Source organism: Diplotaxodon limnothrissa, linkage group LG16, assembly GCF_057381915.1.
Source record: "Diplotaxodon limnothrissa isolate DT_005_m linkage group LG16, D_limnothrissa_male_GT1.1, whole genome shotgun sequence".
Lineage (NCBI taxonomy): Eukaryota > Metazoa > Chordata > Actinopteri > Cichliformes > Cichlidae > Diplotaxodon > Diplotaxodon limnothrissa.
Genome location: NC_140611.1, coordinates 31177570 through 31205208, shown reverse-complemented (window position 1 = coordinate 31205208; position 27639 = coordinate 31177570). Strand labels below are relative to the sequence as shown.

General features: G+C 38.9%; 3 protein-coding genes across 5 annotated transcripts; 2 read left to right on the top strand and 1 right to left on the bottom strand.

Annotated features, from left to right (window-relative positions):
• The first annotated feature begins 14755 nt into the window (after positions 1 to 14755).
• On the top strand, positions 14756 to 16614 carry LOC146616481 (uncharacterized). Its single transcript, XM_085374313.1, has 4 exons — positions 14756 to 14778; positions 15069 to 15486; positions 15905 to 16064; positions 16514 to 16614. The coding sequence occupies exons 2-4, from the start codon at positions 15145 to 15147 to the stop codon at positions 16612 to 16614; spliced, it is 603 nt and encodes a 200-aa protein (XP_085230439.1). The 5' UTR covers positions 14756 to 14778; positions 15069 to 15144.
• Positions 16615 to 17149: 535 nt separating this feature from the next.
• Positions 17150 to 17611, bottom strand: LOC146616480 (zinc finger BED domain-containing protein 4-like). Its single transcript, XM_085374942.1, has one exon. The coding sequence runs from the start codon at positions 17597 to 17599 to the stop codon at positions 17201 to 17203; it is 399 nt and encodes a 132-aa protein (XP_085231068.1). The 5' UTR covers positions 17600 to 17611; the 3' UTR covers positions 17150 to 17200.
• Positions 17612 to 21879: 4268 nt separating this feature from the next.
• On the top strand, positions 21880 to 27294 carry LOC146616479 (serine/threonine-protein kinase pim-1-like). Of its 3 annotated transcripts, XM_085374449.1 has the most exons (10): positions 21880 to 21916; positions 22914 to 23039; positions 24424 to 24666; positions 24801 to 24953; positions 25075 to 25169; positions 25295 to 25342; positions 25446 to 25664; positions 26676 to 26856; positions 26943 to 27113; positions 27203 to 27294. In XM_085374449.1, exons 1-10 carry the CDS (start codon positions 21880 to 21882, stop codon positions 27292 to 27294), a joined length of 1365 nt encoding a protein of 454 aa, XP_085230575.1. The 3 variants fall into 3 exon arrangements, with proteins under 3 accessions (XP_085230575.1, XP_085230577.1, XP_085230576.1); XM_085374451.1 differs by lacking the exon at positions 22914 to 23039; XM_085374450.1 differs by lacking the exons at positions 21880 to 21916; positions 22914 to 23039 and adding an exon at positions 23943 to 24003.
• Positions 27295 to 27639: the final 345 nt, after the last annotated feature.

Sequence of the window (27639 nt, the reverse complement as noted above, 5' to 3'; positions counted from 1 at the left end):
ACAAAGGGAGACGAGGGCTCATAAATACACATAGGGCACACAGGGGGGGAGAGAGAGCACGGGGAGAACTTAGACATAACGGGCAGGGGAAACATGGAATAAAACATAAGGAGAGACGAGGGCTCACAGATACACAGAGGGGCACACAGGGGGTAAAAGCCATGAAGGGAAAACACTTAGGGAACAACACAACAGGGCAACTCAGGAAACATGGCCTAAATAAGGAACGAAATACAAAAATACAAGGAACTAAGAATACTGGGCCCACATGGCCCAGGACCATGACAAAATGCTTATTCTAGGCTTTTATCTCAGGCTCCTGCTCGAAAATGATATACCCAAAATAAATGAAATGATAGTGTTTCATGTGTCTCTATTTTTGGCTTCTCCAGCTTTTTATTAGCACTATTCATGTGTGGCATGTTTTTAGATTGAGTTTTTAAAAATTTGACCTCATGATCAAGGGATTTCACTTTGGACATTTCATAGTGATTAATCCAAACCGCAAAGCAACATGTAATGAATTATCTTCTTGTCAGTGGATCAATTCAGATATTTTCTTGGTGTAAGTTTGGTCTCTTTATGTAGGGCTATGTAGCATTTTTACTCCTTGTCCTCCTGCCCCACATACTGAGTGAATTTCCCATGTTTTGATTTGTTCCGTTACTCTAAATTATTCCCTTTTCACTTCAGTTTTATTTATATAGCGGCTTCTTTTATTGTCTGCAATAGGCCCAAGGTGGAATTTTACAAGTTACAACAAAGCCACAAGCTATGATATTTATGGAATATGATGAAAACTAACACATTACAAGCAGAATATCAGTTACAGTAACGACTGTGGCAGTTCCAGTGACTGAGTGAAGCTGTTAGAAGGTGAGTATTATTTCTCCAACAGAGATGTGACAGTTGACAGATGAACCTCTACACTAACCCAAACGACTACAAGATAAAACAAGAACTCTGTAGTGTCATGGTCCTGGGTCATTTTGACCCAGCGTTCTTAGTTTTCTTGTGTTTTTATATTTTGTTCTTTATTTATTCTATGATTCCTAGGTTGTTCAGTTTTGTTTATTAGATTTCCCCTCATGTCTTTACCCATCGTGTCCCCTTCCACGTATCTGTGTGTCCCCATGCCTCGTTTCTCCTCCTTGTGTTTTATTCCATGCTTTGCCCAGCCTGTCTGTATTCTCTTCCCCTCTGGTCTGCGTCTCTGTGTACTTCCTGTTTAATTGAGAGCAAACAAAACAACTGCTGTACAATGCCGTCCGCCATCTTAGTTGATATGGTCACATGACTGTAGGGCTGCTCAATTAATCGAATTTTAATCACGATTACGATCTGGGCTTTCAACGATCATTAAAAATGACTGAGCCGATTATTAGTCCCTCCCTCATTTATCCGCGACACCTTAAAGGCCGGTCCGTGAAAATATTGTCGGGCATAAACCGGTCCGTGGCGCAAAAAAGGGTGGAGACCGCTGATTAAGAGGACCCGAGGGAAGCTCGGAAAGCTAAGCAGAAGTTATTTGGAGAGTGACTGCCGTTGGTTGAAAAGAGAGTTTAAAAAAAAAAAAACTTCAGTGGTGTTGCACACTATTTTATATTATTTTTTTAAAGTCATTGTTAACCCTTTAAAGCCGGTCAGAGCTGCATGCTCCGTTTTGCGTAACTATTGTTAAATCCCTGTAGAACCTGAACCGTGTAAGCTAGCGCAATAATTTGTTTTGCATATGAAACCGGAGGAGTTGTACTTACATCTGATGCCATCAGCTTGTCCTCGGTCACGGTTTCGTTCCACATATAGCTTTGCAAAAATTGCATAAAAAGCGCTTGCAGGAACAAAAACATAATATTCCAGAAACACGCTTTGCCGTTCCTATCAGCTGTTCGTAACACTTCCCACAGTGAAATGATGCACATGCTGTTTTCTTTGCAAATTTGCATCATAGGATTGTTTTTTGTTTTTCCTGCAGTATATAAAAATTGCTGTATCTCCAAAATAAAACTATGAAGACACTCAAAATAAATTTCCTGTGGTGGGAAACTATTTTTTGCAACTTTATTGTATTTAAAGTTTTGAGGGATAAACCTCTTAAATTTCTCCAAGTAGAAATATATGTAAACAAAACAAAAGCGATTTTCAATTTTTTTTGTAGTTTATTGCACTTTTTTGCAATTTATGTAATTACTATGGACTTAATGCATACATATTATTAAAATATGGGCTATAGCAGTTGTATTGATGTATAGCAACTTGAAATGCTCCCACAAATGGCACTACAGCATGTAAAAAAATAATATAAGCTCTGGTGGACTTGGTTCTATAGTAGGTCTTAAAGGGTTAAATAAATATCGTCAAATAATCGTGATCTCAATTTCAGTGAAAATAATCGTGATTATCATTTTTGCCATAATCGAGCAGCCCTACATGACTGCATTATATGACTAAAATGCGTCATTGTTTTCGAAAGCCTCCGTTTTCGCAGTCCACACTGCTGCGCGAAAACAGTTTTTTTTTTCAAATGTATCCACTTTGGAGAGCGTTTTCAAAAAGCTCAGTTTTCCTTGACCAAAAACAATGTCTCAGTGTGGACGAAAGGCCAAAACGTATTAGAGTGGACATGGCCAAAGTGGGCATAATAACATGCTAGGTTAATACCACCTATCTGAACAAAAAGAGACTTTAAACTTCAGGAGTTTAACTTTTAAAGGTTTACCTAAACAAATTTATCTGTTCACATTACATCTCCCTTTTTGTTTAACTTTGAAAAGCCTTTAAATAAAAAATAAACAAAACTAAAACTGGCTTTTGAGCTTTAATTAAAGTGGATTAAAGTTAAAAGGATGGGACTACAACCAGGAAACATTAAAGTTTAAGATGTTATCTTTACTTCTTTCATTTTTTGATTAAAAAAAGAAATTGAACAACAAATAAAAACATTTTGAAGGAACTTTTTTCTTACACTCACACACACACACACACACTGAGTAACAGTTCTGAATAAATGCATTATTTCCTATTACTTAAGATTTTGTTAACGCTACAGTCTCCAACTTTGTTTTTTAAAGTTCTTTCACTTCATTGCTTGGACACTTTCCCATTGCCTCAAACAGTGAATGGTTATATTTTTCATGGCTTATAAGACTTCTGTGGTTCATGATATGATTTACTTGTGCATTTTTCTCATGTGGCCTAATTATACATATTAACTATCAATCAAGTAAACATTACGTTGCATAAAAAAATACAAAAAGAGGCCACTTTCATCATTCTTAGGAGGCTTATTTGGAAAACAAACATTTATTAGGTCTTTACTTTTCAACATGAGCTAATAACATAATATCAACAAGTTCCATTTTATGTCAGCAGAACATGAAATATACACTCTTCATTTGCAATTTAGTTTGGATAGTCAGTCCCGCGGAGTTCAAAGAATCCATTTTTGTAGGAGACCCCCTTATGAAGTGCTAAACTTAGACTCATAAGAAATAAATTAGACTTCAATCAAAACAGTAAAAGTGATATGGAAATAACTGCCGTCACGGTGCCAGGACCTCTAATTGTAATCTGCTCGGTTGAAAACAGGCCACAAATGCCTCCGAGCTGCACTTCCAAGAGCTGCGGGAGAGTGATGGACGTCTAAAATGAGCTGCTTTTGTACTTCACAGTGCAGCAAAGGTTTAGAAGTTGTGCTGGACAGCAGGGGAGGCTTTTGAAGAGAGAACTTAAACAAGAAACTGAGCTGATAGAGTAACTCTCTATTATGCAGAAAGTATCTTGAAATTTGGTAGAAGTTAGAGCCCAGGGTCATAAATCTGTCACTAGTAATGAAACACAGGATGTTGCAATAAATTGTTTGAAGGGGTCTCAGGGATGGAGTGGAAACATGCACCTTGATGTGAGCAGATGTGGGAACATCATTTTAAGACTGGACAAAGAAATAAAATGATTGTAACAATGTTTAATATAATTCAAGAAGAAGTGCATGTATATCAGGCCAGACTTTTTTTAATGAACCTGATCTGCCTGAATGTCTGCCTTCTAATTTAAAAGCTACTAAATTTATCCCTATCACCAAATAATCTTCTCTTTAGACAATGTAATCACGGGCCTTCATCTGTTACTATAGTAACTCTGTCAGGCCTCGCTATGTTTCTGTGCAACAGCTCCAGGAAATATGAAGCTTCTATTTATCCTTCCTGTTTTCCACTGTGGCAATTTCTGTCTGTAGAACAGTCATCATGAAACTCTCTGTGTCTCTGTATTCAATTAAATTACATTAACATTAAAATTAAGCAACGTTGAGCTGAGAAACTCTTACCCTAAACTAGGGGTCAGCAACCTTTAACACCCAAAGAGCCATTTGGACCCAGTTTCCACGCAAAAGAAAACACTTGGAGCTGCAAATACTTTTTGACATCTAAAATGAAGATAACATTGTATATGTTGTTTTTTACCTTTATGCTTTGTGTGAACAACTAAGGTGTGCTGCTTATGAAATCCATGAAGTGCTACAGAGAAAATTAAATTTTATTTATGTAATTAACACATTTTGAACTCTTAAAGAAATATAACAAAAGGAAAGACACCCAGCTGAACTAAAATGATCCATGTAGCAAACAAAAACTGTTGTGAGCTGCCACCCTTATATCGCCTTTGTGCTTTTGGAGCCTTGACCTGACTTTTAAAAAATAATTGGAAAAAAAAGCACTATGCTGCGGAAAAATGAAAAATAGATATTTGCAAAATTCTGCCTAGATATGTATTTTACCTGGTTAATGTGTGTGGCGGGGCGTGGTCTGCAGTGCCGCTGCAGGGGAGGCGGACGCACGTGAGCGGCACCCACTATCACGCCTCGCCGCCTTAACGTCTGTGCTATCTATGCTGTTGTGTTGGTATGTGTCGGGCTGCGAGCTGCAAAGCTACAGCTGGCTGTGTGTGTACAGCAGCCATGTGTGAAAAGTGGTCAATAAAGAGAAGCTGTAAAGCATGTTCATGCAAACATCGTCGGGTCTGCTGTGATATGTTTACAATGGGACTTCTGCTCCTGAACCTCTGCGCACAGCGTCTGCAAATCGGAGCTGTATGAAGTCACTTTCAGATTTACGCAGAACTGTAAGCTGTCATCTGTGAGGCGTGAGCGGTGTTTGTTTTTAACATAGTTCACGGTGGAGAACAGCTGCTGACATAATGTGGATCTGAAGATCCATAATTGGCCTACCTGGGGTTGAAAGTCGGCGGGTATACCGGCTTCCACGAGTGTGACGCTTATTTTGAGCGATGAAAAAATAATAGAATATAATTATATTTTTATATTTCAATATCACAATAATCTTCCAATTTAGAACTACAAGTTAAAAAAGAACTAACATAAATAAAATACACTTCAGCTAAATACTTCTAATTTATTTTCCCAAACCACGCGGAGCCGCACTATAAGGACTAAAGAGCCGCATGCGGCCGACCCCTGCCCTAAACATTCAGAATATGTGATTTTTGTTTTATTAATTTGTTGTATTCATTTTTCCTTTTTTCAAAAATAGTTATGTAGGATTAGGGTTGCCAACTATTATTACATGGGCCTCAGAGTGTTTAGATGCGCTGCTATCCTTCTACAAATTCTGGTTTGTAACTTGATTTTAAACTAAGGGCATCTTTTATTGATTAAAGGACATTTTTTGTTGCTACTGTCTAGATTTATCTTAAAATATGAGATTTTTATAAACTCAACACTTATGCTTGGTCTAAGGTAACACTTTCTTAGAAATGAAATCCACATTAAAAACCATTACACAAATGTGGCTTCACAGACGATTTAAAGGAGAATAACATCAAGCTGCAAGCTACAGTTAGCCAGCTAGCTTGGATTTTACTACTTTTTTTTTTAACCATGTAGGCTAATGTTAGCCAACATTAGCCAAAACAAAGCCAGGTTTATCTAATGAAGTCTGCGTGTTTAAACAGCAATTTTACCATCAGCAGAAACCTGTTATCAATATATGCGGGACTTCTAAATTATGGAGGGATCATTTGGTTTTTGTTAACTTAACATTAACGTAGCGAAACAGCAAGCATCTGCTGTTGGTAGGTTCCTCATGTCCATGTCAGCTTAAATAGGCATTACACTGATACTCTAGTGTGCTGTAAATACACTGTTCACTCAGCGGCTGACATACAAAACACTGAATTGAGCAACATCATATTACAGGACTGCTTATGTAAAAAAGCTTTTGGGTACCAGGTAAATTGAAAAAAGCTCAAAATTGAAGAAATAGAAACTAAGGGTGTTATCACACCTGCACTGATTACTCAGTTTAAATCAAACTCTTTCCCCCTTGGTGTAGTTTATTTGTGCAGATGTGAACACTCATTTCCCATTATGCAGCTCAGAGACTTTAAAACACTTAATTCCTACTCCACATTTCAAAAACACAATTACAAATTTAAGTTAACATATATATGTTTGCACTATTTTTGCACTAAGTGTGTTTCTTGGCTGTTACTGATATGCCTATAAATTTTTATTCTTCTGTGTAATGTATACTGAACAATTCAGCAAACTATCATTAAGAAGTGGGAGGTGAGACCCAGCAGAGCCCCAAGGTTCATTTACACCCAGTATGCTGTGCCTGCCAATTCATGACCAGCTTATGTGTGTACAAACTAAAATGGAAAATTGCATCAGATACCCAGATGGAAAGACATTTGTACATAGTAACAAAAGGAACTAAAAACAAAAAAAAATATAAATACAATAAAGAAATGTCAGCTCCCATGCTTTCTGCATGGAAGACGTCTGCTTTTCCAGATTTTTCAAACACAGGATGTGGAAGTAGTCTAAATGAAAAAAAGGATTAATGCAAAGACCAACCAACACCAAATTTAAAAAAGTAGCATAGGAATCCAAAAGCAGGAAATCGCAAACCCCAGGAAAACTCAAAGACCACAAACAGACAAACTGGCAAAGAAACATAGAAAGAGTGGACTATACACACAAGGGTGATTAGTGATGTGATACAGGTGAAGCGATCCACATCAGCCGAAACTAATGAGGGCTGGCTAGACACGAAAGAGGGGAAGGAATGAAGATAATATTTCTAAAAATCTAAGACATGCAGAACGCAAGTTGGAAGTAGAATCTGCTTATTGTGTGAAAGGGAGGTAATGTAAACCATACCACTGACAGAACAATGAGGAATGCCTCGGCCTAGAGTAGTTAGTAGACATGAGTCAACCGATATCAGCTGAATATCTGAGAATAAAACCCACACACAACCATAGACACACACACACACATCATATTTCCCACACACAAGCATTTGACTATCCTTGTGAAACCACTGAGATGCCCTTCAGTTATTGTGGACCTTATTAAATGATACACGCACTTTATACTTATTCAGGATCAAGATCAATCACCTTAGCATGGGGATGAACAGTAATTTCACAGATTAGCATCTGCCACCATCATATAATTCCCCTTGCCTTTTTTATCTATATTACGTAAACACTGTTCTTAAACACGGGTTCAAACACTGGTTGCTGTAGCTGCATCTGTCAATATACAGACTCCTGGGCTTAGTGGCAGGTTGTCACTTTCTCCATGACCAGGCTCGTGACCGTTGGTTGACTTTCAGAATGGATTGTTTCCTGCCAGCTTGAGAGCATCTAATATTTCCAGTCTTTCACATTTCTAAAACCGTTTTTGATTCAGTCTCAGGGGGCCTTTGGACTCCTCCTGGGAGAAAATGGTCTGTATGGCATTTGGTTTTAGTCATTCTTTTTTCATTCTTACAGCATTTGTGACTCTTAGAGAACTTCCAAATGAGCGTCTGCTGTATTCTCTGCTCCTTTCTCGATGCATTTAGTTGACATTGTCCATGAGCATTTTGCCTCTTTTTTTTTACTTGCCAACAGGGAAGATGTGCAGACTAATATCACTTTCCTTGTTTTTATGGAATGGAATTACAATCTAAGGTAGCAGCCCAGTAAACACCAGTATGTGGGCCCCACATGGGCTATGGGGGTTCCAAGTGGGGATGGGCTTACAATGGGCATCCAATCTGGGACCCACCTGGGTTAGCCAAGTAGGACCCACTTGAGCCAGCCCAGATGGGCTATGTTCTATGGGCACCATATGGGTAACATATGGGAAGTTGCATGAACAGGCAACTGAGTTTAACGATCTTAGTTAAGTATAATTATTAGTCATGTGTAAGTATAAACATGAATTAAGATGAAATAACTGATAATAAATTATGCCAGAGGCAGCATATGTATATTTAATTAATAACAAAATATACATATAAAATATATTAATATAAGTGAAACACAAAGAACAGATGTGACTTAAAATTGTAAGACGCTTAATAAAATAAAACAAATGGTTTTACATTTGAGTGGGAAAAAAATTTCACTCCATGTAGGAGTGCTTTTCGAAATCTCGCGTTATTTCATGAAATATCACGAGGTTTTCTCAAACCCGTCCCCCCATTCTGGAACATTCTTCATTTCGCGCCCTTGGACAAAGCTGACAGTTAAGCTGGCAATTTTTGGATTAAGTTCATCTTTGAGCTACGGACTTATTTTCTGCACTAACGGTAAGAACTTTTTGACTTAATTTGAATCCCTAAGTATAAATGAAATGTTTACAAAGTTATGATGCTGCAAAGTAATGTATGGCACAAGTGCTGGCGAACTTTTTCCTAGCACTCACGCAAGGCTAAGCTAGTTTAAATTTTTAGGTAATGTTGGATTTAGCCAATTTTCACAGTTTGAAAGCATTGTCTGGTGTCCTGTATACTGCTTAACTAGCACCAAAATTAATGACTGCATGTACTTAACATCAAGTTGTACTTAAACATTATCTTGGTTTTTCTCTATGATTAGTATTAATAAAGGACTGTATTAGACCAATTTAACAAAGTTCTAGTTTTTTAGGAGGAATATGGGAGGGTATTTTCACTATCAGAGCAACCAAAATTGCTTTGGTGTTGTCTTTATTAGCTTCATTCCTCACGGCTAAGTGAGGAGGGTAGGCCATGGCCATGAGCAACTAGTCCCCAGCTTTTGCCCCTGTGTCAGGAGCATGCACAGCAGTCAGAGAGGCAGATCAGTGAGCACTCTATTTCTGTAGAAGACATAATCATCATTTTTCTTGCCATTGTTCTCATTTTTCCAGAAAAAGCAAAAAAGAAAATATAGGTATTCTTGATTTGTTTGGGTTTTTTTTTTATACACACTTTAGTATGCAACTTTATATGTGTAGTTGTTTTAGTGAGAACTTCATCAGAAATACTGTACTGACTCAAGAATCTGCCTCTTACTGTTGTGCAAGCTCTGTACATGAGGGAAACTGATTATTTAAGCAGAACTGGTCGGTCTTGTTAGGGCCACAGTGCCAACTCCTTTTACTATGATTGCTGTGGCCCTCCTTTTTTCCTTTTTGTAATGTATATTTGGCTAGAATCTACACATTTATTTATTTATAAAAAAGAAAAGCAATTGCTCTTTGGATGTGGTCCTAAAGATCTGTGATCTTTAAGTGTTTGTCTGATGCCTTATTTGTGCATGCGCACTGTTATTTTAATTTGTTTCATTATGGCTTAAATTTGTTTGAATTTTGTGCATGCTCCTTTATCAGCCTTCCTGCATGGACAGCTTGTGTGGTTATTGGCCAGGAGGGTTTGCAATTATCTCAAAACTTGAGATGTTTGTTGTTTTGATTATGACTATGGCTACTTATAAATTGCATAGTCACACTATTACAATAATATTTTTATTAATATCTGTATATTGGTTTGATTTTGCTGTTGGACAGTGGAGTGAATAGTAGCAAGGGTTATGTGTGATTTCTTTCTTTCTTTATTTTTACAGACTTTGACATAAGAAGCAGTGTATATTTCAAAATTCATTTCTATTTAAAATTTGATGCATGCCAGAAATATACTTGTAGGAATCTTTTTTTGAGTTTGTAACAATTAGAATTGTTACTTTATAAAGTGATGTCAGGGTCTTTTATTGTAATACAACAGCTTTTAAGGCTGGTGTAAGCATCACAGGAGATGTCTTTATGCCAAAGTAACTGAGGATAAAACACAGAAAAAAGGAGATTTTCCTAGAGTGGCTTTTTAAATCAGATAGCCTTAGAAATATTCTGCAGTTGAACAAAAACTGAAGAAAACCATGAATCAATATATGAACATTACCTGATGCTGCTGAAGTAAAGCAGAGCAAAGTTACAGAAATTTTTTTTAGAGGTTTTATTAGTGAACAAGGTGAGTTTTTTGCAATTTGGCATAATTTGGCACAAAAAACAACTGACAACAGCGCTAAGCACAACTGTACACTGATGTATAATAAGCAAGGGAATAATGTGGAAAACATATTTCAGATGGGGAAACTTTTCTTGAAGTATACTACGAGAGAGCTGTGCAAGAAGTATGATGTTTTGTTTTTTTTTGTTTGTTTTTTTTCAATCGTGGTGGAAACAAGACAGGAAGAGGGAATTAATGACAGTATTTATCAAATGTGAAGCGTAGTTTGGATCTTCTTTTGCTGCTGGTTCAGTTAATTTTGAATTTTGATTGGAGAGTGATGAAACCTGGAGCTTCAGAATCTGTGAGCTGTCTTTCAGAAAGCAATGGAGCAATCTCAGAGGACAAAGAGCTCAGGAAGTTGTTGAACATTTTAGTTTCGTTTCACAGTAAAATGAGTCAGAGCATCATCAGGACTTAATATTGTACTCTGATTCTTTTGAGAATAAAACACTTGAGGAAGAGCACTACGATTGCGATGAACATGCTAAAGATTATGTTATCATGAAATTTCTGTTGACTAAAGGACTGATGAAACTTTGTGCTATGGCCAACAAAGAGCACCAGGTTGGGGTGTCACTTTGAACGAGCTGGGTGTGGGATATGGGGGTAATGCGCAAGCTTATTTATCTTTGGTTAAAAAGTCCCCGAAAATGCAGACAGTCTATGCAAATTCTAACTGATTTCAGCATTCATGGTTTCTGTCTATGGAACGCCAGGACTGCCATAATGAATTAATTAAATACACCATTAAATAATTAATTAAATGTGGCAATAATTAATTAAAATTGGAATTAATTAATTAAATAAATAGTTATGACACATGTAATTAATTAATTATTGACACATTTAATTAATTATTTATGTATTTCACATTTTAATTAATTATTGACACATTTAATTAATTAATTATTGACACATTTAATTAATTATTTATGTATTTCACATTTTAATTAATTATTGACACATTTCATTAATTATTGACACATTTAATTAATTATTTAATGATATATTTATTTATTTCATTTTGGCAGTCCTGACGCCTGGCTCTCATCATGAAATAATTTTATCTGTCAGCCTCACCCATCAAACTCAGGGGGCGGGGTTAACGCTGATCGAGTCAAAACCATTGCTTTGGCCTGGTGGCCATTGTTTCTAGCACACAACAACCGGCATGTGGAGCTAACAGAACTGAGCTTTGAAAAACCCTGTTTGTGTGTTACCAAATACCGTTTTAATATTTTTTTAGCCGAGAATGTAGTGGTTTAATCTTCATGTGTCTGGTTGGTTTGTCAAGATACAGCCTCTTTGCAAAAGTGTTTCGATGATTTCGGAGATGTCTGCCCAGTCTCACGGCAAAGCGTGGGATAGACCCGCTCGCCTCGCAAGCAATCCCACCGACAAAGCGCAGGCCCCGGTACACAGCTGTAGTAACCCCCGCTGACTTCTTTTACTGAGGTTATATTTATCGATGTTTTATTTCCTGATGTTCTTATGTGTCCTACGTGTTTCAGTCGCCAATTCTGAATTATAACTAACATTAAAAACATGTTTAAGGAGGAGAGAGAGCAAATAAATCTGTTTAACATCTGATCTTTGGGTTTTTGTTCAGTAATCAGCGTGACCTGTGTATAAACACATAAAAGAGATAACGTTGGTGTTTCCGTCATGTAGTAACTGCTGGCTTTAACTGTACAAAGGTTGTTCGACACTATGAAACACATACAGACTTCATGATGTTCGGCTAATATTTTTATTGTGAATATTAATCATGCTGACCTCGCTCTGTACACCACGCAGCGAGGTCAGCATATCCACGATATCCTCAGCTCCATGAGTTAACACAAAGTTTCCCAGCTGACTATCTAACTGCCAACTATTCCAGAGACGTGAAAATATACAGCATAAAGAAAAGTGTAAGAGACTCAGCAGCAGATTAGAATAACAGTTATACATTTAATAAATCACCAAATGAATCCAAGAAACGAGCAAACCTGTTCCGACAATTTGAATTTGTATTCCCTCAGCTGCAGACTCGCTGCTGTTTAAATGTTTGAAAAGGAAGATTAGATATAAAAAACGTCAAACATAGACTCAGTCTGCCTTCACATTTGATATGAGGCCAGCACGTATAGTGGCCTCAGCAGGCTATTACTGAAATACATGTGCTATATCATAAACTATGATATAAACAGGGAGGTCCTATTAACATGTTTAGTTTTAAAGGACACCTTCCTGCCTTTAGTCTCATTCATGAGCAGTATTAGTTTTCTTCTAACATCCAGAAGTCTGCACAATGTGTTTCATAGTTTGTAACAAGCCTTTGACAGGTAAACATAACATGACCGAAAAAGAAAAAAAAAAGAGAGAGAGTGTTGACATAAGAAGAGAAAATTCTCTCAATTATGGAGACAGACAAATGGTTCATTTATGTTTGATGTGTGTTTATTCCTCCCTAAATATCGTCGGTGAAGTTCGCCATGCATGTCAGATTTTCCTGCGCATTTTTATACCTCTGCCAACAGAGAGAGAGAAAAAATCACATTCTAACAGACAGCTGGTGCTTAGAATACAGTTGAATAACTATTAAAAAACAGATGATATTTAGATGATAGTTCAGTCTAACACATGTGCCAGTGAACCATTAAACGTCTGTGAAACTATGCAGTTATGAAACGTAACTTTAACCTCAGCCAAACCGATTTGCTCAGTTGTAAATAAAACAGCGAAGTAAACGTGACCCGACAGACAGAACCTGAGTGAATGAAGTCCAGCGTTTAACCACTGAGAGCTAAAACTCAGCTGAGGTTTGAAAGCTGTGTGCCGGTGATTGGACATCAGCCGCTGATAAAGCTGTTCGCCTATAAAGTGCTCTGTAAGGAAACGAGCTCCAGCAGCTCTGCGCTCGGGGAAAACACTATATTTACTTATCTTGTGCAGAAAAATGCGCTGACATTGCGTTATATCGAGCACCGGCTGCCCAGTTAAACTGTGACTATCACCAGGTAACTAGGCGTGTTTCTTGAATTAGCAGCAGGTGTTAAACAGCTGACAGATGAGGAGGAGGATGCATGCAGGTAAACTGAGGGTCTGCTGAGCTGATCGCTGGTTTCGTGAGAAAAATGTCAGCTCGTTCTTTATGTTACAGAAGCACAGAGACACAAGACCAGGCGGAAAGAGACGATCGTTCGGTGAAAATGAGAATCTGCGAATGCAACATGTGGAACACGGAGAGTGGAATATGTAAACAAACCGGTTAACGTAACCCCCTCGGTGCACTCTGCATGCTAACTGTTAGCAGAGCTAGTGAAATATCTGAAAACATCTGAGCACTTTTGCAAACATGTTCTATGTTGACAACCTGACCAGACATACGTCGCGACATTCGCGGCTAAAACACTGTTAAAAGTGTAGCTGGTGACAGAAAAACGGGGTATTTTAAAACTACACCACCACCATTGCTGCTTGTGATTTGATCTGCATTCTGGGATAACTGGCTGCCCCAAGTCTACACAAGCAATCGATTTTCTAGGATCGACCTGTTTTGACTTACTTTGCACGGCAACCAATCAAATGTTAGAGAAGCTGCATGGGCAGCGTTAACCCCGCCCCCTGAGTTTGATGGGTGAGGCTGACAGATAAAATTATTTCATGACGAGAGCCAGGCGTCAGGACTGCCAAAATGAAATAAATAAATATATCATTAAATAATTAATTAAATGTGTCAATAATTAATTAAATGTGTCAATAATTAATTAAATGTGTCAATAATTAATTAAAATGTGAAATACATAAATAATTAATTAAATGTGTCAATAATTAATTAATTACATGTGTCAATAATTAATTAAAATGTGAAATACATAAATAATTAATTAAATGTGTCAATAATTAATTAATTACATGTGTCATAACTATTTATTTAATTAATTAATTCCAATTTTAATTAATTATTGCCACATTTAATTAATTATTTAATGGTGTATTTAATTAATTCATTATGGCAGTCCTGGCGTTCCATATCTGTCAGGCAATATCTTCCTTAAAGTTTTGCAAGGAAACCAAGGGCTCTCATTGAAATTAGCACGTAGAAAGCAACTGAATTGAGACAAGTTTTGCTTTACACAAGCCCAGTTCTACTGAATAATATACCAAGCCAAATGTATAGATACTCTATACTGTTATCTGTATCTACAAGAATTCTTCTAAGTCCTGATTTGTATATTGATAACTGACTGTGATTATGCAGAGGATGTTTTGAAGCAGTTTGTGAAAGATTTTGCTTTGATTTATGGTCTTGACTTTGTTGGTTATAATATACATTCTTTAATACACCTAGCTCAAGATGTACGGAAGTTTGGCCCTTTAGACAGCATTTCCTGCTTCCCATTAGAAACCTTCCTTGGTGGAATTTATTTGGATTCTGGAAGCAGATTGGGAAAGGGAAGCGGAAAAGGAGGTAATTATGTTGAAAACACCTTAAAAGCAAAAATTTATTATTGAGATTATAAGAAAAAAAAAACCTGACAGTTTCTTTAGCAGACCCTTGCTGCTCATCAGGTTCAGATATGATTTCAAAATAGCGCTTTATAACTTGTTGACTTTTAAAAATCTGTTTTAGACTTTTTTTTTGATGCCATTATATACATTAATGTTTTTAGTTTGTAGGACTAACCAGTACCCTAAATTATGTGTTTGGTTTATTATTTATTTGTGTGTGTATGTTTGTTGTATTTTGTTTGTTTTAAGGCCAGTGATCCCGTCGAGCTCTGATGAGGATTGGGACAACACTGCGGAACAGCCAGAGACCTCACCACCATCAGCAATGGAGAATAGACATTCAAGTGAAACTCACTTCCTGAACATCACTCATCCATTTGTTCAGCCGCTACAACCCTCAACTCCTTCACCTGTGGTTTCACAAACAGTTCCAAGACAACTTCTACAAGCCACCAATACGAGCATGTTTGTACGTGTTCTAACCCTCCTGGAAGACATTAAGGACACTCAGAGGATCCACAGTCGAATGCTACAGTCTCTCCTTACACAACGTGATGGACCAGTTGCTGCAGTATTACCCGAGGGTGCTGTATTTCCCATCCGGACAGTAGCAGATGTGGCAGCACTGGAGCAAAAACTGGCAGACCCTGTCTTCCTAAAAGAAGTGGTAAATAATAATGATGTAATAACAATATTCAATGATTAATGCCTCAATCAGTCTGTGTTTCATGCTAGCAGTTATGATCAAGGAAAGTTGCTGTTTGTTCGAACATGGTCAGTGCAATGAAGGAGTGGGAGGAGAGCTGAACAAAAGTTGCTATTTTTGTTAATAAAATAACTTCTCCAAACATTACCTAGTTATAAGTTGTGCCATGCCAAACCCAAAACTTAAGAAATTACTTTTGGTGAATCATTTAGCTCTTTGCATTCACATCAGACAGTGTTTGACTTTGACACCTAACTCTTTCTCAGTCAATTAGCATCAATATTATAGAGCCTAATTACTGTGTAGCTGTGCTTGCTTTCTTTTAGGTGTGACTGATGGTACTACTGTCAGTAAAATTATTGTCCTTGCGTGTCCTAAGGTTGCTGTTGTGGCAGAGATCAGAGGGAGCACTGTTGATGAAGCCACAAGAAGAATGATGGCCTACATTATGGACAATGCTCTTTTTAGGCAATATAACTTCGTTGGGTGCCATGGAAAGCGGGAATTTCGAGGGCTTAAAGTTTTTGAAGTGCTATATGGTAAGTTCATTAGTTGTAAGATATTTTGTTGATGTTTGAATAACGGATGCTCACTACAGCTGCAGTCATTCAGAATCAACTTTTCTCTCCACCATTGTGAGCGGCTAGCTTCGCAATAACAGAAGTTTGACTTGATTGACGCGGGAATGTTCCCAGTTAGCCTAGCGGTCAGCAAGGAGGCTTCAGCGCTGCATTATGGGATCTGTAGTTTGTATATTATTAGCGCCTCATATCGCCGGGCCATGCATAACAATAATAGTACATCTATATAAAATGATCTTGCGGGCCGGATATAAATGTATGCCGGGCCGGATGTGGCCCGCAGGCCTTGACTTTGACACGTGGTTTAGATAGACTGTACAAATTGTGGAGATGAAACCATCAGCTCATGTTGTTCTGGAGGTTGGTGGCTGCTGGCAGGAATGACCACGTTTCTTTCTGGCTTGTAGCATACTTGAAGAAGTCTCTCACTAAACAGTTTTTTGGTTGCTCACAGAATGTGAATAAGCTCCATGAACTCCAGAGCCAGCCTCTATTTTTTCCAGTGTAATTAGTAACACACTGATTTATCTGATGGCCCTATTTTTGATTTACATGAAAATTATTGGCGCCCGCCTGGCACACACCTCAAGAAGTGGAATCTGTTTTCTCCTTGGTAGATGTAGCCCTTGTTAGGGCTGCTCGATTATGGCAAAAATGATAATCACGATTATTTTCAATGAAATTGAGATCACGATTATTTCACGATATTTATTTAACAATAACAATGCATTGAATAATTGCTTTAAAGATTGTCAAAAAATAATATAAAATAATGTGCAAATTCTGATAACCGTGCAAATGTTTGCAATATAAAAAATAAATAAAAAAATGTAAACATTAATGTTTAGTGAACTTCAAACTACTGCATAATATTTATGCATACAAATAACCAAACATCAAGGCAAGCTGTGTAGCCACACAATGCACAATTGCATCAAACTGACATTGAGGTATGTCAACTAAAATTGCAGCCTGTACAAAAATAAAATTAAACACTGAAAGTAGTACCTTTTATAAGAAATAAATAAAAACTAGTAGGCCCGAGTCCCATACAATCTCAAAATGGCTCAACAAAACATGGTTCCTGCAACCTTTCAAAGGTTTTTAGCCAAAAACACCAGCCTATTGACATGATCAGGCTTCAGGGATGCACGCAGGCAGTTGACAACATTTCCACCAGTACTAAAGACCCTTTCTGATGAGGCACTTGTGGCTGGGATGCAAAGATATTTCTTTGCCAGGATGGAGAGTCGTGGGAAGAGGTTCTGTGATAGCTTCCACCACCCCAGTGGGTCTTCCTCTGTGTCCAGGGTCCCTGCCTGGAGGTAGGCCTGAAGCTCAAAAGCTATGGCCCGGTCCAGTTGAAGAGCATGTTCTGCACCTGGAGCTGTGCTGTGAGGGGCCTTAAAGAAGCTGCTTAGGCCCTTTTTCCTCTTCTTTTGGTTTGATGCACCATCATCAGCAACCTCCGTGTTACCAACGGGTGTCCCCATCACTGCAGCCTCCTTTAATGGGACAAATATAAAATGACAGCAACACAGAATGAGGAACCAGTTTTATCTGTCTCGGGTTTGGCATTCTAAAATACAATCCTTAAATAATTACTATAAATAATGATAGATAGATGTTTAGTATCTTTATAAATACCATGACGGACTTCATTTCCATTGTCAGTCTGGCTTTTATTGTCTCTTGGCTGACCTCGCTTACATATCTCAGTTTGAACCTTGGGTCCAGGACAGTGGCCATGTCAAGCAACTCTTGTGTTGGTGAGTCACCATACTTTTCATTTAGGTACTCCAGTATTCTCCTCTTGATGCATTTTGAGAGGTCTGTGTCATCATCTTGCTCAGCCAAGATTGAGTTGTTAAATAGGTGGAGTGTTGGTTTTATTAAAGACACACTCACATATTTCTCTCCAGAAAGTGCATCAGTGAATTCAACCAGAGGTCCCAAGGTCTTGTTGATGGCCTCAAGGACATCAATGTCCTGCCATGAGGGGATGAGGTGCCTGGTTCCTTTGTCTTGGGAGAGGACATGGGCAATGGCCTTCTGCTGCTCAAGGACTCTGGAAACCATGGCCTGCCTAGATCCCCATCTGGTTGGACATTCAGTCTTTAAGGAGTGGTCTGGCAGTTTGAGGTCTATCTGTGCCTTTTTCAGCTCTCTCTTTTTTTTCCAACTGAATGAAAAGGTGCTGACCACTTTTTTGGGGCAGTCTGAGGTACACCTGTGCACTACTCATGATGTCAGATCAGCATCCTGATGTGGCACACCTGTGAGGTGGGATGGATTATCTCAATATGGCAGATGTGCCCACTACCACACATTTGGACTGATTTGTGACCACTGTTTGGGAGGGATGGTTATATTGTGTATCTGGACTGAATTTTAGGTCTCTACGTCCATCCCATGGGGAATGGGAGCAGTAACAAAGGTGTTGCGTTTATATTTTTGTTGAGTGTATATTGCAGATATCACTATCTGCAATAAAAATCTATCAGGGGCGCATACAAGGACTTCGGTTTCCCCCTCGTTGAGTTGGAGGAAATTTGCAGCCATCCAACGTTTGATCAAATCTAAGCAATCATTCAGACGCTGAAGCTTAGATAAATCCTTGGGGATAAAAGAAATGTACAACTGAATATCATCAGCATAACAGTGATAAGAAATGAAGAAGAGCCCATTGTATGCTGGAGGGGGAGAAGATATATTAAAAACAATAAAGGCCCCAAAACTGACCCTTGAGGGACACCATAAGTAAGGGAAGTAGAGGATGACCTAAAATTGGAGACTGCCACAGAAAAAGGATTGGTGATGGAGATAAGAGGAGAACCACTCTAATGCAGTTCCAGATACACCAACCCAATTTTTCAGCCTTTCAATGAGGATGTGATGGTCAACTGTGTCGAAAGCTGATGTGAGGTCCAACATGAGTAGAACAGAGCATTTTCCTGCATCATTATTCATCAAGATATCACTTGAGACCCTAAGAAGAGCTGTCTCTGTGCAGTGAAATCAACAAAAACCGGACTGAAACTTATCGTAAATGCCATGTTTATCTAGAGCTGGATGTATCTGTATGTATCCTCTCTTAACAAAGTTAAAAACAATAACATAGTGATCAGAAATAAAAATGTCTTCAACGCAAATAATCTCAAATCATGCAGTCTACCTTACTTTTCTGACAAAACCCTGACTTGAACAAAAAGGCGTCTCTTATTTGTTTTAAACCATAGAACGTCATTGTGTGTGTTGTCTCAGAGTGATTTCAGAGGGGACAGTCATATGCCGGACAGGGAGGTCACTGGATCCCACGGCGTCTGGAGGAAGACTGAGTAGGTCATTACTGTGGAGGTTGAGGCTGCCAGAAACACTTGTTCCGAACCCACAGATGAAAGCCAACCCAGTAATGATAAACAAATTAGGCTAGGCTACACAGAGATGGAACCTGCAGATGTGGTTGCTGTCCGCTTCCAGACATGAAAGCTGCTGTGTCGTCCAGATTGAATTACATTACTCGTTTACATGGCAGCGCCCTTTTCATTGGGGAGGCAGACACAAGATCCACTTTATGAGCTCTGTCCTGTACATTGAGAGCAGATGCTATGCAATGTGAATTTTACACACCTCAGTGATTCCTTAAGCCCTCGATCAGCAGACTGCTCAGATTTCTGCTGCAGCTTGCATCCACGATCAGTCTATGGTGTGAAAACAGGTGCTTGAATCATCCTTGTGATTGTCCACTAACACTAAATTGCCAGTGAAAACAAAAGTTACATAAATAAAGAAAAGTAAAGAAAATTACGGTCTCACACACGAGTCAAACCCTAGTTTCTAAATGATGTTAGTAATAGGAAATTCTATCTTAAAAAAAAAACAATTACACCACTTTGTCAGCCTCGCTGGCGTCAAGAATCATTAGTATTACTCCTATGCTAAAGCTTTAGTAGAAGTTGCACATCAGTTGGTGTCCCCGCCCCTTATCCCCCTTAAAATCCTAACTTGAAGATGCAGAATTTGCTCTGTGCTGCAGTTGTAAGACCGGCACTCGAATCCTTCCTTAAACCCTCTCCCCAGTCCCTACTGACATTGTCGTGATGTTACTGCTTTCTCACTGCAGTCATGCAATTTATTCTGTAAAAAGCTCTTAATGTTGTGCTTTTATTCCCCTTGTTTTTTAGTGTATTGCATTTATAAAATGAGGTTGCTGTTGTAAAGTGTGTGACTTTGGGTTATCCTTTAAGTGTGTGAGCTCTCATAAAAAGAAAAAAGAAATTTGTGGGATTAAAATATAATTACATTTTATCATAAGAATCAAGAATCGCACTAACTGTACCATGACATAAAACATGTGGCATTTTACCCAGCTAACTATTTTAATTGGAATTATGTTTTGTAAAGTATATTTTTTGTTTTTATTTTTTGTTTTTGAAGGCTCTGATAGGATGAATTTCTTAGACAACCAAGAAATTGAGGCACTAGTGACTAACACTGTATTTTAAGCGAAAGCATAATTCTGGCAACCACTACCAATCAGCAATCAGAAAACCAAAATAAAAATAATGATGAGGAAAATGCAAATAGTTCATCCAATCTGGGAATCACATCAGCTTTAAGTAAATCATGCTAGCTCACTGCATGTGACAATCCCACCACCTCCTAACAACAGTATGTTGCTGTCATTAGAAGGACCACATTGTGTGATTATTTCACCAAGTGTCTGAATAAAATTTGACCAACTAATTTAGTTTGTGTGGCTATTTCTGTGTGTATAGATTAATAAAATGATTAGGTTCCATTCAGTAATCCAAATCAAGTGAGTAAACTTTGGAAATAAATCAAGAGAGGATACATACACATAATTCGGTAGTAGAAGTCATGAGCCGAATCCGACAGGCCATTGCATGAACTCCTCTGGGGAGTTAGCTTGCAGCACATGTTCAAATTGAATGTTCTGGGTCTTATTATGCTGCAGCGAGATTCAAATCCACAACTGCGATGTTTTTGTTAAGGAAGAAAGCTAAATGTTGTAAAATATGTGAATGAAGTTATTACCGGGCTGGATAGCAGACTGTTAGCAAGCTGGCAGCTAAAGAAACCTGGCTACCTTTCCAATATGGCGGCTGATACAAGGTCAAATATCAAGATTATGTGTTTTTGCCTAAGAAAATTTGGTTAACAGCATTTATTTTTTCTGTTAATATTTTTTATATAGGCCAGCCTGTATCTTTATGATGTTAATAATAATAATAATAATAATAATGGATTGGATTTATATAGCGCTTTTCAAGGCACCCAAAGCGCGTTACAATGCCACTATTCATTCACTCTCACATTCATACACTGGTGGAGGCAAGCTACAGTTGTAGCCACAGCTGCCCTGGGGCAGACTGACAGAAGCGAGGCTGCCATATCGCGCCATCGGCCCCTCTGGCCAAGACCAGTAGGCAAGTAGGGTAAAGTGTCTTGCCCAGGGACACAACGACCAGGACAGAGAGCCCTGGGATCGAACCGGCGACCTTCCGGTTACAGATGCGATTCCCAACCCCCTGAGCCACGGTCGCCCGTCTAGCAGTTGTTAAGACTGCTAGATGAGCTGTTAGTGACACTGAGTTAGTCATGACTATGCTTTCTGTGTTTTTTCTCTCCCCTTTTGGTATCCTGTTCCTGCTGGATGAACCACTTCATGATAATCCTGATCTGATGACTCCGCTGTGCTATCCTGCCTGGTAGATTCTCCTTGCTGCAGGTGTATGCTTCTGCCAGCTGGATGCTGTTACTGGATAGTACACCGTTCCAATGGAGCGGTAGGAACAAATTGAAACACACTAAAAGAAAAGGGTTATTGTTTAAAATTGTGTTTTAATAAATGTGTTAATGTTAATTAAGTGTTCATTGTGTGCTGGAGGTCCTACTGGTCCTATGGTGGAGCAGCTATTACCTCTCCTTTAAGAAACTAGCCTCTGATGGGATACAGATATTTGGGACACATTTCAATTCTTGTAAGGGTTTAAAAAATACACAAACTTGGAAGAGTTGGCTGGATTTGTACAAAATGAGAAGGCTGGCAATGGAAAGATGCAATTTGATTGTTACATGTTTAACCCTTTAAAGTCGGTCGGAGCAGGCACGCTCTGTTTTGCGTAACTATTTTGAAATCCCTGTAGAACCGGGAACCGCGTAAGCTAGCACAATAATTTTTTTTGCATATGAAACCAGAGTTGTACTTAAATCTTATGCCATCAGCTTGTCCTAGGTCACGGTTTCCTTCCACATATAGCTTTGCAAAAATTGCATAAAAAGCGCTTGCAGTAACAAAAACATAATATTCCAGAAACACGCTTTGCCGATCCGATCAGCTGTTCGTATTCCAGATGTATTTAATTTGCAATCAAGATGGCAGAGCTGTAATCGTGCTCTAAAATTATATATTGTAATAGGAAAATTGTAAAGTTACTTAACCTGTGAGTCCTTGGTAAAGACATTCTCTTCAAAGTGAACGCTGCAAAGATGAGATGCAAGTTTCAAATACAGTACATTTCAAGTACATCCTTCTTATGTTAGCTAGCCACTAGTTCAGTCTCTGTGCTACACCATCACCTACAGGACAACTTCCAAAAAAAAAACAAAACAATAACAACAAAGAATAAAAAAACAAAACATGTAGTTAAGATGATGGTTTTTAATTAGCTGCTGTAAAACAATGTAATAACAATAAATAAATGCAACATGACATTAACTGCTTTTTAGGTAAGTACTTTATATACTTTTGGAGAACTGTTAGATCATCCATGTTTTCTACAGTCATTGGTTTGCTGGACAAAGTGGCCCACCCGAGGGGTCCCCTGCCATCAACCAGCAAGCCACCCTGGCTGAGGATCATCTGGTTGCCAGGGCAGAAGGAGCAGAGCATGCCAGGCAGTCATGGAGGTACAGCATTCTAATAAGGTGTCAAGGGGGTATACACCAGGCTTTGGTGGACACGGGCTGCGCACAGCTCCTAGTTCACCAAACCCCGCTTTGCCCCGGGACATTATTGGTGTTGGAGTGGGTGGAGGTTAAATGTGTACATGGGGGCATTCACAGACAAAACACATGGAATAAAGGCTGCAGTCAGTTTGTACCTGTGGCGTCCTCTAATTTTAGGAACACGTTGGCAGGGATTTAATAAACTTTTGGGGCAGTATGTGGGGTTCTGATCACGATATTAAGTAGTGTGTAGTGTCTGCGTGGCGCTCTGCGGTGATGCAGGGTTGTCCGACGCTGATTCCGATGATTTGCCCCACAGAAGATTTTCTACTGGTGACACCCTACGCTCAGCCTTTGACAAAGTGATAGAAATTGATGATCACTTCCTGCTGCGTGGACCTACCCTCGCTTTGTACTATTGAATGATCCTAACAGAAAAAAAAGAGTTAACACTGACTTAATAAAAAAGTGTTATATTTTATCTCAGATAAACTAGTCAGTGTTTATTAGTGTTTGCTCAACTAGAAGTCTTCATAGTAGCATCCACACATCAAGTCTTTAAACAAATAATGAAAGGATAATGAAAGAAAGTTTAATGTGAAATTACTGAATTATATGAAATATTATGGCTTTGTCTGCCAGAGTGTTTTTCTTTAAACTACTTGGGACACTGCCTTTTAGTGATGTCACTAAAAGGCAAGGTTCTAATGTTGTGTTGCCATAGTCTCCGGAGTTTACTTTTAAAGCTCACTTACAGAACTGACTTATACAGCTTAGTTAGAAAAGTCAAGCATCCAGACATTTGAAGGACTATTCACTCATTAAGGTGACATTTTCTATTTTAAAAGTTCTCAAAAAATTAAGATGAAAAGGGAAACAAGAAAAGTTACGACTGAGGCAGATAAGAAAGATCCAGGAGATCAAAGTAAGTAAAAAAAAAAAAAATCCCCCAAATAACAGAATCTACATTTCTAACAATGTTGAGGCTCTGTGTATAAAACGATTCATTTTTAGAGGATTTAAATCCTGGTTTTGATTGAAACTAACCTAAGTGCAACATGTCTAATCAAAGAAAGGTTACTGGGGCACTTTGTCTTTTGGTAAAATAATGTGACAAGTTTATTCTTGGACTGAGCAGTGAAAACAGAGCAACAAGTGTCATCAGTATCTAGACTTAGTAGACCTAGTATGGACTCGTGTTGGTGTGTTTTTTATCAAAAGGATAAACTTGTTATTATATTGTAAGCAATACTAATTTAAAATTCAGTGACATCAAAATCCTTCTAGTCCTGATGTCGAGCGCTCTTTTTCACTAATGTGTTGTTGTTGTTGTTGTTGTTTATAGATTGTAAGAGCAGGATGGCTAAAAGAAAGGCCAGTCCTGAAAAAACGACCCCCATAAAAAGAAGGAGGGTCTCTGAGCAGGCTGGTCCTTCCACCAGCTCAGATGCTCATGTGGTCAGGGGAGTCAAGCGAAAGGTCCAACAAGATGAAGCGGGGACAGCCAACACAGCAAAGAAGCGTAAACTTCTTGACCATGTGAGCGGTGACAAGGGGCAGGCATCTTCCTGGTTGGACACTGGTAAAGGTAGGCTAATTAGTTGAGTGAGAGGTAGATTAAGTGTACATCTGGTTGCTAGTTTGAAGATATTAGTGTTTGGGAGATATTTGTGTCTATTATCTAATAAGCTGACGTGCTTTTGGTGTTTTCCACATCTGCAGACTGCAGCATAGAGATTTCAGAGAGCTGCAGTAAAAACAAAAAGGCTGGCAAAAGGAAAGCTGCGGGAGACACCAGGGACCCACCTAAGAAAAAGAAAGTGGACCAGGACAAAACCAAAACTGTTGCCAAAAAGTCAGTGGCTGAACAGAAACGTGAGTAGCAAGCAGCTTGGCTTTTATATTCAGGTGAAGAGCAAAATGAACATTTAGGGTACAGCAGAGAGTAATTTGTGTGACAGCTGTAGTAAAACCCAATTTGTGTTTGTCTGTTTAGGTGACTTCCAAGCGAGATACGTGGAGGAGCACCGGCTTGGAGAAGGAGGATGCGGAGCAGTGTTTGCTGGCCACCGCATAAAGGATCATTTACCAGTAAGTGTTCAGATGGTGATAGTAAGACAGGCAGTAACGCAGATAAGGGATAATATCGTAAGCTGTTTTACACCTTTAATTATGTCATACTGAGGAAATGCTCATCAATGCCCTGTGTCTTTTAGGTGGCCATCAAACACATCCCAAAGGGGAACGTGTACTGCAAAGTGAAGGTAAATATGCAAAACTTGAATTGCTTTTACATTAGTGGATTGCATGCAGCGTTCACCTGTGGAACGTCTGTGCCTCATCATCCACTTTGTTGAAATATTTCAGGATGATAACGGGAAGAATGTGTCAGTGGAAGTTGCCATCATGCTGAAGCTTGCAGCTGAAGCAGATGGATCAGTGGAAACATCAGCCCCAGTGTCTCTGTTGGAGTGGTTTGACTTTGGCAGAGAGCTGATCCTGGTGATGGAGAGACCTGTCCCCGCTGTGGACCTGGATAAATACATAGAAGAAAATGGAGGATTTTTGCCAGAGGACAAGGCCAAGGCAAGTTGACTTGCCTTAGAAGAGTCTTAGACTCTACATCATTCAATCAAAGCACAGAGTGTTAGAGAAACATTAACCCATTGATTGATTATTGTCTTTTTCATCGTTTCCAGGTAGGGCTGGGCTATATCATACCGTTCACGGTAATACCGGTGTAATTTTGGGCAACGATAGGAAAATGAAATATCACGATAGAATATGGGTAAAACGCGCATGCGCAGTGCCCTTGTTTACATACGCACATGGCGGTGACGCAGAAAGAGAAGAGCAAAAGTGGATCGTTGAATGAAACGGATGAACCAGAACTGGTTTGTAAAAATGCTGCAACTTTAGTGGTGTGGAACTGGTTTAGCTTTTGTCCGTCAGATACACAACAAAGCACAATTTTTGGTAGCGAATGCTAGCGGGGCGTCGTTATTACCGTGTTGTTTGGAAAATACGGCACACTTAAAATCAATCCTTTGATTTTTCTGAAACTCGACAGTGCCCCTTATAATCCCGTGTGACTTATTGATGAATTCTGGTTGTGTTTACTGACCTCAAAACGATTTTATGTACACGGCAACTTTGCTAAGCTACAAAGCTGCACCGCTCGATGGATTGTCGGAGCATTACGGCTATCGTAGGCAGGCGCCTCGCGGAGTGATACGTACTGCACCTCAACATTATATTACCGTATTGTGTGTGTATAACCTCTTTTTAAGTTTTGTGGATATTATACATGGTTATGCTGAGGATATGTCGGCCAATTTCCACTGGAAATGCCTTTTGGTTAAACTGTCAGCAAGGAATTTGCACTGTTACATTTTTATATAACTATAATGGACATAAAAAAACAGCTGCTTGTTTAAGTGAAAATACATTGATGGGGTTTTTTGCACTAATAAAGTTGTGGAGTTGTAAAGTATTTTGTCTAGTGTCAATTATATCGTCAGTTATATCGTTATCGCAACTTTTCAAATGTATATCTTGATAAATATTTTTGGTCATATCGCCCTGCTCTATTTCCAGGTCATTCTGAAGCAGCTGGTTGATGCTGCGAAGCACCTGGAGGATAAACACATCTTTCACCGGGACATCAAGAGTGAGAACATTCTAATTGAGACCGGCTCAGATGTACCGCGTGTTCGTATCATCGACTTTGGACTGAGCTGCTTTGTTAAGGAGCAGTCGCAGTACCGCGTCTTCTATGGTAACATATTCTGCTCTTGCTCTTCACAGATGTCACAATTTTCGCCTTTTGTTTTAGAAGAAATTGCAATTGTCTCTGTTTATTAGGTACAGAAATTTACTCCCCTCCCGAGTGGTACGGGCGCAGTTGCTACAGGTGTGGACCCACCACGGTATGGCAAATGGGAGTGGTTCTGTACGAAGCGCTTCATGCGGGGGACTTTAACACCACGAGCTTCCTCAAAAAGCGCCTGAAATTCAAAAGACATCTGTCCAAAAGTAAGAAAACGTCACACTTCAAGACTGACTGATGGCTTGGACCACTGGAACTATCATCTTCATGTTTTTTCTCTTTCCTTTCTTTCCAGACTGCCGGGATTTCTTGGACGCGTGTTTAACCAAAGTCCCGGAGACGCGGCCAACGCTGGAGGAGCTACAGCATCACACGTGGCTGAGATAAGCATATCACACACACACACAAACACACACAATTCAGACGTTATCATTTATGTGTGATGTATGAATTACCTTGCTTTTTTTCAGGAAATAATTTTTTTAATTGGCCCACTTTAAATTTCAGTGTTTTGGAATTCCTGTAACCCCCCCAGCCATCCCAGGAAAGGGGATCTCTCTTTGAATGGGCTTTCCCGAGGTTTCTTCCCGTCAATCTGGCCCCCCCAGGGGAGTTTTTCCTCGTCTTCATAGAGAGCTTGGGCTGGGTCAGGAGCTCCATCAAAACTGTCTTTATTTAATTACTCTAATGTAATCATATACTTTAAAGTAATCAAATAAAAGACAGTAAAAA

Bases quoted from the DNA above. Each gene is read 5' to 3' on its own strand.
- LOC146616480 (XM_085374942.1), bottom strand. From the start codon at position 17,599: ATGGGGACACCCGTTGGTAACACGGAGGTTGCTGATGATGGTGCATCA.
- LOC146616481 (XM_085374313.1), top strand. From the start codon at position 15,145: ATGGAGAATAGACATTCAAGTGAAACTCACTTCCTGAACATCACTCAT. The intron at 15,487-15,904 runs GTAAATAATAAT...GCGTGTCCTAAG, and splicing joins CTGTCTTCCTAAAAGAAGTG to GTTGCTGTTGTGGCAGAGAT. The intron at 16,065-16,513 runs GTAAGTTCATTA...TCTGGCTTGTAG, and splicing joins AGTTTTTGAAGTGCTATATG to CATACTTGAAGAAGTCTCTC.
- LOC146616479 (XM_085374449.1), top strand. From the start codon at position 21,880: ATGCTGTTACTGGATAGTACACCGTTCCAATGGAGCG. The intron at 23,040-24,423 runs GTACAGCATTCT...TGTTGTTTATAG, and splicing joins CATGCCAGGCAGTCATGGAG to ATTGTAAGAGCAGGATGGCT. The intron at 26,857-26,942 runs GTAACATATTCT...TCTGTTTATTAG, and splicing joins GCAGTACCGCGTCTTCTATG to GTACAGAAATTTACTCCCCT.